Source organism: Trypanosoma grayi (assembly GCF_000691245.1).
Source record: "Trypanosoma grayi strain ANR4 Tgr_617_V1, whole genome shotgun sequence".
Classification (NCBI taxonomy): domain Eukaryota; phylum Euglenozoa; class Kinetoplastea; order Trypanosomatida; family Trypanosomatidae; genus Trypanosoma; species Trypanosoma grayi.
Genome location: NW_008826236.1, coordinates 1 through 7,888, shown reverse-complemented (window position 1 = coordinate 7,888; position 7,888 = coordinate 1). Strand labels below are relative to the sequence as shown.

Genomic DNA, 7,888 nt, shown 5'->3' with positions numbered 1-7,888 from the left:
TGCCGGTGCGCCAGCACCTCGTGCTCAAAGCGGATGTCGTAGTGATTGTAGTTCGTTTTGGCGGAGAGGACCGTCAGCTCGATGCCGCGCTGCGCGGCCAGAGTCTCCGCAGTCTCCTTTACCTTCGCGTATTGTGGGCTTTTGGCGAAGGAGTCGTGCACGTGCATGAAAAGCCTCACCGCACGGCTTGCACTTCCGCCGGCGTTCTTCTTCTCGACATCATCATCATCGTCATCATCGTCATCATCGTGGCTGCTGGCGCCGGAGAGCAGCAACTCATCCAGGCAGATGACAAGAACGTAGCTGTCAAGCTCGCCTTCCGGCTGAGTTGAGATCCACCGGCTCGTACCAACGTAGTTAAAGCGACCTGTGCTACCGAGCAGTAATGAAACTCCATACGGTGATGATAACGCTGCTGCATCTGCAGCACTGTTTTCCACAGCAAGCGCGGCCTCTGCGTTAAACCGACGCCACAGCTCCAGCGCCGCAACTGTGCTGGAGGCGCCGCCCGTCGTGAGGGCGGTGGGCGCGACGCCGAGCGTGTCGAACGCCGCGGTAATGAGCAGTCGCGGCATCTCTGCCTTCGCCTTCACCTCCTTCGGCCTCACAGCAAGGGAAGCGTAGATGTGGAGGGCCCTGACGGAGGTGTTCGCCACCGGTGCCACCGCCTTCTCGTTAGCGCCAATGGAGACGACGGCGTACTCGCTGGGGCTCATAGCCACGATAGTGTCGCGCAACTTCCGCGCCGCCTCACCGTCCTGCGGGAGAAAGTAGACCGGAAACGGCACCGCCGTGTGGGAGAGATAGTGCTGCAGCAGCTCCTCGTTGCGTGTGTCAAAGGGCGAGGTGGCAGCCACAACACCGCGCACCGGCAGCGCCGCCAGCTGCTCCCACTGTGCCTGCGTGATGTGCACCTCGCTGGGAATGAACACCGACCGCCGCTTGTACGACGTGGTGGCGGCGGGATCGAAGAGAAGGATGCTGCCGCGCAGCAGCGACGCCTGTGAGCCGAATGACGTCGACGCCTTGGAGGTCGCGCCGGTCCGGCGGTCGAAGTGGATCGCGTGGTCGACTGGAGTTGTGAGAGGCGGAAGTGCTGCTGCACACCGCGCCACCACCACCACCAGCAGCAGCAACAGCAGCTGCGGCGAGAGTCGCCAGCTTCGCATCATTGACACTTCCCCACGGGTCCAGGTAGGAGCACGAGCCAAAAAAAAAATATTCACCTTCTTTTCTCGCGTCCTCCACGCGACTCCTGGCAAAATCTAGCGAAGCCAACCAAGCAGAACATGAAGAAGTGACAGGATATGATGAAGGGTGCCGCAGTAAATGTTGCAGTGGAGACACACACGCACACACCCTGAAAACTCAACAAAAAAACCATTGTTTGGTTGTTCTCCACCCCCCAACCCACGGGCAATACCCTCAACCTGCTCCTCTCAAGCAAACGAGGCGCGACCACCGCAACGGCTCACACAGCTCTAGTTCCTCTCTAGCTCCTCCAGCTTGGCAGCGACAGCAGCAAGCTGGCGCACCGTCTGCTGCTCCTGCAGCATGCGCTGTCGTGTCCTTGTCAGCGCCGCCTCCATCAAGCCACACGACTCCGACACGCGGTCCACTTCCCCTCGCAGTTTCTGCCGTTGCTCTAAGCCCTCGCAGAGACGCAGATAACCATCGCACGCCTGCTGCACCAGCAAGAGCGACGCCGGTGTCAACTCCTCCGACCAGCCATCCTGCGCGCGACTGCCGCCGTGCGACTCTGCAAGTGTCTTCTGCCGAGTGGTTCGTGGGCCAAGATGACACCCCACGCGCAGCGCAGCGTGCACCGCCCGACGCACACCGGCATATGACCCGCTTCCGCTGTTGTTGTTGCGCACCTCGTTTTCTTCGCGTGTGAGCCACTCCACGACGGCTGCAATGCGTTGCAGCGCCCGCTGTGTTGCCGCGCGCATCTCCGCGACGGTGCGCTGCTGCTCGCGTGTGGATGCGCTGCACCGCGCCCGCAGTTCTCTCAGCTCCCGCTGCACGTCCGCGTTGTGCCGCTTCGCGTCCTCGACTGCCTCCTCCACGCGGCGGTGACGAATCGTCTGCAGCCGCTGCTCCTGCTCCCATTCCTGCTGCAGCGCCGCGTAGTCCTCGTTGGCCTTGCGAAGCGCCGTCTTTAGTGGTGAGGGGGCCGAAGCGGAGGTGAGCGCGCAGCACTCCAGCATGCGCCATCTCCAGCACGCCAGGAGGGCAGCTAGCCATTCATCCTCAAGTTGCACGCGTCCAAGCGCCTCACGCCATTGCAAGGTTCGCCACGCTGCGCTTCGCAGCCAACGTTGCTGCTTCTGGTGTTGCGAGGTCGGCATGACCTGCAACTCTTTTTCTTCTCCCGCGTCCGACATACGGAGCACCCACTTGCGTGTGGCATCCACCTCGTCCTGCAGCAGCTGCACCTCAGCCTCAACACGCCTCATCTCGCGGGACCTATTCAGAAGCAGTAGCTGTGACGTGTTCGCCACATCATCCGCGCTGCCTTGTAGCGAATCCAGCTCCTGTGTTAACGTGACACTGCTTGTTTGGAGGCGTTGTTGCATAGAAAGCTTCATCTCGTGTTGCTGGAGGCGCAGTATCTCAGCCTCGGCAGCATCAGCGTCATCCTGAAGCCGTTGCAGCTCCTCCTGCGCAATCTCTTCTTCGACGCGACGCTTTTCCGCCTGATCCGCGCTGAATCGCTTGAGCTGCGCCTGCGCCATGTCCTGCTGCTCGATTACCTTCGCCAGCTGTGCCTGGTGGCGGCGCTGCAACTGCTCCTCCACGTCCCCGTAGTGCGCCGCTACACGATGTGGAGTGTACTGCTGCTGCTGCTGCTGTTCTACCCAACTAGTGCCACTGACAGCGCAATGGTGAACATTCTTGTCTGCCCCCGCGATGCGACGCAGCGAGTCGATGTGCGCGCGCAGCGCAGATGTCTCCTGTCGAAGTGCATCCGTCTCGTGCTGCAGCAGCACGCGACGCTCCTTAGCCTCCCGTGCCTCCGTCTCCATGTGCTGCAATCGCTCCTTCTCCAGCACCAATACCTCTCGAGTATGTGTGACAGCCAGGCAGCGTGACGCCGCTGCCGCCGCATCGGTGTCTTGCTCTCCTATTGCAGCTTCGACAGACATAATGCGGCGAACGGTGCTGCCACGACTCGACATCTGCCGTTTCGCCCGCCCTATCTGTTCATGTGTGGAACCACACGAGAGGCCGCGACTCGACGACGACGTGGACAGCGCCTCGCCGCCATTCGGTGTGCCTTGTAGCCGCTGCAGCAACGGAAGAACGCCGAGTGGATCCTCCCACTGGTGGCTGCCGATGCGCACACACCAGCACGATAGCGGCGCGGTCTCTGGCAGCACGCGTGACGCACGGAAGACGCTCGTGTTGAGTGACAAGCCGACCTTGACGGCCTGCATGGTACGCAGGAAGGACAGCGGGTAGTCCTGCTGCCCGCGAAGGTCGACAGAGGGGTCGAGAACGCGCGCGAACCCACTGGTGTGCGCCTCATGCAGGACACACGTAACGCACGACACGCCCCGCCACGTGAGCCAGAAGACATGCGAGAGGCGCTCGCGCGCTCGGCTGAAGGACGGTGTCGCCGCCACGCGCTCCACGTGCTCCAGAAACCCGCGCACGTCACGAAGCACCAAATGCCTCAGCGACGACGCCGACGATAAAGAAAAGGAGGAGGGGGAAGAAGAGGAGGAGGCATCTTCGCGTGGGCGATGTGGTGCGCTGCGCCCAGTGCTGCTGGGGACGAAAGGGTCAACTAAGTCCACAACTTTGGCGTCGAAGGAGCGCACAGCGAACCACTGCAGCCGCACCGCATCCGGCATTGCGGCAGCAGCGCCTGTCTCCTCGCGCAGCAGGAGCAGGCGTACAAGTGCAGGTATAAAGCCGCTGCAGTACCATCCCAGTGCGTCGCTGCCAAGGTAGCTGTTCACGCTGTGGCGGTGAGCCGGCGCAGTGAGCATGGTGCCCTCATCACTGCTGTTGTAGCCGCAGTCAACCCACAGGAAGCCGTTGTCTACGCCGGCAAGACGCTCCACGAGTGGCATTGCATCGGTGAGTGTTGGCGGTATGACCTTCACACCGGGAAACGCCTTCACAACACGGTCAGCCAGCCGCTCGCCTTCGCCACGCTCCTCCTGCCCGCCGAAGACGCCGCTGATGACGCGCACCGCGGTAAGAGGCATTTCCCATGTGGCTCCCTTTGGTTGTGAGACATCGAAGCAAAACAACAACAACAACAACAACAGGAGCAGCTGGGGGCAACAACGCAACTAAAACAGCCCCTTTCCTTCTACAGCTGTCGCTGGTGGCGGCCTTAAGAGAACAGCGAGGAGAGACGGGCTAACTCCTTTCACTGTTTGTCCGACGCCACTATCACTTCTTCAGGTGAGAAGTGCACACACACACACACACAGACAGACCCTACATCCCGCACCTTCAAAAGAATCCCGCAACAACAGCGACGCCAGTGATAAAGCCAACGATACACAAAATTTGGCAATACGACGGTCACCCGTGCCACGAATCAAAATAAGCTTTACCTTATAGCAAAAGTAACGTCATTGGCCTCGCTGAGTTGTCACCATCAGAGTGCGCAATAACAATGAGCTAGCCCCTTTTCCACGCGCATACACAAACCTCTCTTTGCAGCCTTCCTTTCCACAACTGAGGGGGCATTAACAGCCCCGACGCCAACCCACGGCGCCACTGTGGGGTAGGAGCCACCACTGCCGCTTTCCTTCCTGCGGCGCGGCCCATCCAATCACGAGCTGCGCATCCGAAAAAAAAAAGGGCACGGCTGTACAGAAGGTTAATCAGGAGTGTCGAGGTCTCCACTCAAAACCCGCACGGTCACAACACTCCTAAAAGGAATGAGCTAAACAAAGGTGGGCAATAAGCCCATTTTGTACCTAGCCTATCGTCGTGAATCAGGGTTCGGATCCACCACAACTAAAGGAGCCACTACAATCATACGTTTTCACGACTTTTTGCTGCACACACACGCACTTACACACACACACACACACATTATGCGTGAAGCAGCCCTTTCATGGTCGTCTTCTTCGCGTGCTGAAGAAGAGATTCTTCAATCCGCGCTCATAACGCTGCCAAGCAGAAACAAGTAGGCGAGACAATCCCAAGCCTCGTTATTCCTTCAGTTCTGGGTGAGTGCGTGAAAGATAAACTCCCAGCGGTGAAGATGAAGCCAAAACGCCATCAAGGCTCCTGGCGCCGCATCGATCGAGCAAGGGAAAACAGAAACAGACATATGCACCTGTGCCCGTCTGACGTGTGCAGTACAGTGTGAGTGCGTTATGCATCAGCGCACAATACGCGGGAGGAAAGTCCCCGCTCTACTTGCTTTGTCAGCCCATTCATGTGTCTTGCGTTGTCGCGCCGCCCTCCTCCAACTCTTCGGGGATGTCTGGAAACTTTGGGTTGTGCGGATCGATCTTCACCATGTAGTCCAGCGACTTGCTCCGCTGCTTCGATAGCTTTCCTTCCGTAACGATAGGCTCAAGCATGTATGGGTCCGGTGGGGAGCAGTTGGCGAAGGACACGTCCATTGAGTCGCACAGCGCCGCGATCTCCCCCTCTGGCACCGGCAGCTCGCCGTTTTTGGCGGGGTTCAACTCGGTCGCCTCGTGGAAGTAGCGCGACACGTGGAAGCCGGCAAGGACGGTGTCGCATCCGTACGTTGAAAAGTTGAGGGCCTTTTGGTTCAGCATTGGGCACATAGCCAGCGTTGGGCTCACGCGATCGATCGCGGCATTTTTCTCTAACGCCCGCTTGCCGAACTTGTGTTCAAACATACGTTTTCGAAGCCGAAGCATATCGTTGATAAGCTGCTCGTATTGCTTGCACCACTCCTTGAGGTCTGCGGAGGAGGCCTCCTTGAAGCGCATCAGCGCACGACGGAAGCGCGGGATCATGTAGTAGGTCGCCCAGCTGGTGAAGAAGAAAAGGTTGGTGAACTGCCGCTGCGCCGCAAGGTACACACTCGCCACAAAGAGATGCTCCAGCGGTGGTAGAGTTGACGGCCCCTTTTCTATGGACTCCTTCACCTCCATCTCCTTCAGCACACAGCGCTCGCACACGGTAAAGAAGTTCATGCGGAGAGACTTGAGGTCCGACTCCATTGGGAAGTTGTGGTAGCGCTGCGGCAGCTCCATCAGATCCGTTGCCTCCAATGGGCTGTACCCCAACGTCGTCAGCCCCAACGCCTGCGTCAGCGAACGAAGGGTGTGATTGCCATCGTATGGCAGCGGCTTGTTAAGGGCCTGAGAAAAGGTGAGGTTGAACGGATACTGCACGAAGCGGAAATGGTGGTTGTCGCCACCAGCGCGTCGCGCCAGCTCCAGCACGCGGTAAAGATTAATCACTGGAGGGAGGGGCCTGCGGTTGCGAATGTGGTCGGGCACCATCGCATCGGGTGGCAGCGTCGGGTAGTCGCGGTGAATGTGCGGCGCAAGGTACGGTGACGATATGCCGTAGTACTGCAGCACACCGAGCTTCACCTGGTTCTCGAGGTACGCGAACAGCTGAAGAATGTCGTCATCGATGTGTGCGTCGAGGCGCCCATCGAACAGTGTGTGGAAGCCGTCCATCAGTAGGACGTCAATGCATTCCAGCTTCGTGTTGTACGCAACATTCGTGAAGAATGCCTCCAGCCAATCCGGGGAGAGACCCGCCGCGGACGTTTTTGACACACGGCGAAGATTCAAGCGTGAGAGCTGATCGTCGCTCAGGTCGCTGATGCGAAATCCCGTCTTGAGCTGCATCGACGGGAGAGAAGAAGCCTTGTAGCGCTCAAAGATCGGAACGATGCGGTTCCGTACCACCGTCGTGTTGGATGACTCTACCTGTGTTATCTCTTCCTGGAACGGCTGCTGCTTGATGATGCCGCAGCGGAACACCACCACGAATCCTTCGCGCTCCAACTCAAACGCCTGCAGCGCTTCATAAAAGGCGCGTGCGACGCTTTGGTGCACATCCGACATACTGCCGTCAAGTTCAAACACATTGCATCCCTTTATGATCTGCAGCTGCAGTGACTCCACGGCTTCGTTGATGTCATTGGGCATCTTGCACGTGGCGCTGCCGAGCTTTGAAATGTGCCATCCCACCGGCGGCTGACACACGTGGCGCCAGTTTTCGAACACCGTCGATCGGTCGCACGTGTACTTTGTGCCGTGTACGGTGGCTCTTCCTAAAATCGGCACCGCCTTCGACTCACGCGCCTCGGCTTGTCCCTGTGGCCCTAACATACCACGAATGGCGTTTTGCGCCCGGTTGCCGTAGAGCCCATTGATGCCCGCCGTCTCGCCGGTGCGTGCGATGAACGGTTCATCAGCAGCAGCAGCAGCAGCAGCAGAAGTATTGGCACTCGCGCTGCCGCCTCCATCTTTGTTGTCAGGCTTGTTACTGTCATTGCCATGACGCAGATTCCCCTGCTGTTCCCCCATTCCGCGATGAGACAGCTGCCGCAAGTGGAGGAAAATAGATGATGACGTGGGGCGCCACCGCCGTACACAGAGTCCGTGGCTCCTCAGCATCATCGTCATTATCATTCTCACACCGTCCGCCGTCTGAAGATGAAACGTTTATCGATACAAGAGAGCGCGTCGATAAGAATATCAGTAAATGTGATTGATTGATTGCTTGCTTGCTTGGGTATATGTGTGATTTACTTCAGCACACTGGCACCTCAGTTAAAGGGGTTGAGTGCCGCTCGGCCTCCTATCCTTCGCAGTTACTTTTTTCCCCTAATCTATGAGGAGCACGCCCAGCTCCTATCTGCTGATGTACCGACAGGGCGACAATGATGATAACATACATATATATATATATA

At 58.5% G+C, this 7,888-nt stretch overlaps 3 protein-coding genes across 3 annotated transcripts in view; all 3 read right to left on the bottom strand.

The window, feature by feature from the left end:
* DQ04_06171020 (nicalin) overlaps window positions 1-1,172 on the bottom strand; it is a gene marked incomplete at both ends in the record, with an annotated part of 1,749 nt that extends 577 nt beyond the window's left edge. Inside the window, one exon of the mRNA XM_009314573.1 lies at window positions 1-1,172. This exon is cut by the window's left edge and continues 577 nt beyond it. Coding sequence (XP_009312848.1) covers window positions 1-1,172 — 1,172 coding nt within the window.
* A 309-nt stretch (window positions 1,173-1,481) lies between these two features.
* On the bottom strand, window positions 1,482-4,220 carry DQ04_06171010 (hypothetical protein; the record flags this gene model as incomplete). Its single annotated transcript, XM_009314572.1, has 1 exon — window positions 1,482-4,220. The coding sequence occupies one exon, from the start codon at window positions 4,218-4,220 to the stop codon at window positions 1,482-1,484; it is 2,739 nt and encodes a 912-aa protein (XP_009312847.1).
* Window positions 4,221-5,411: 1,191 nt separating this feature from the next.
* Window positions 5,412-7,502, bottom strand: DQ04_06171000 (aldo/keto reductase; the record flags this gene model as incomplete). The annotated part of the gene is made up of 1 exon (XM_009314571.1): window positions 5,412-7,502. One exon carries the CDS (start codon window positions 7,500-7,502, stop codon window positions 5,412-5,414), a length of 2,091 nt encoding a protein of 696 aa, XP_009312846.1.
* Between the last annotated feature and the right edge of the window lie 386 nt (window positions 7,503-7,888).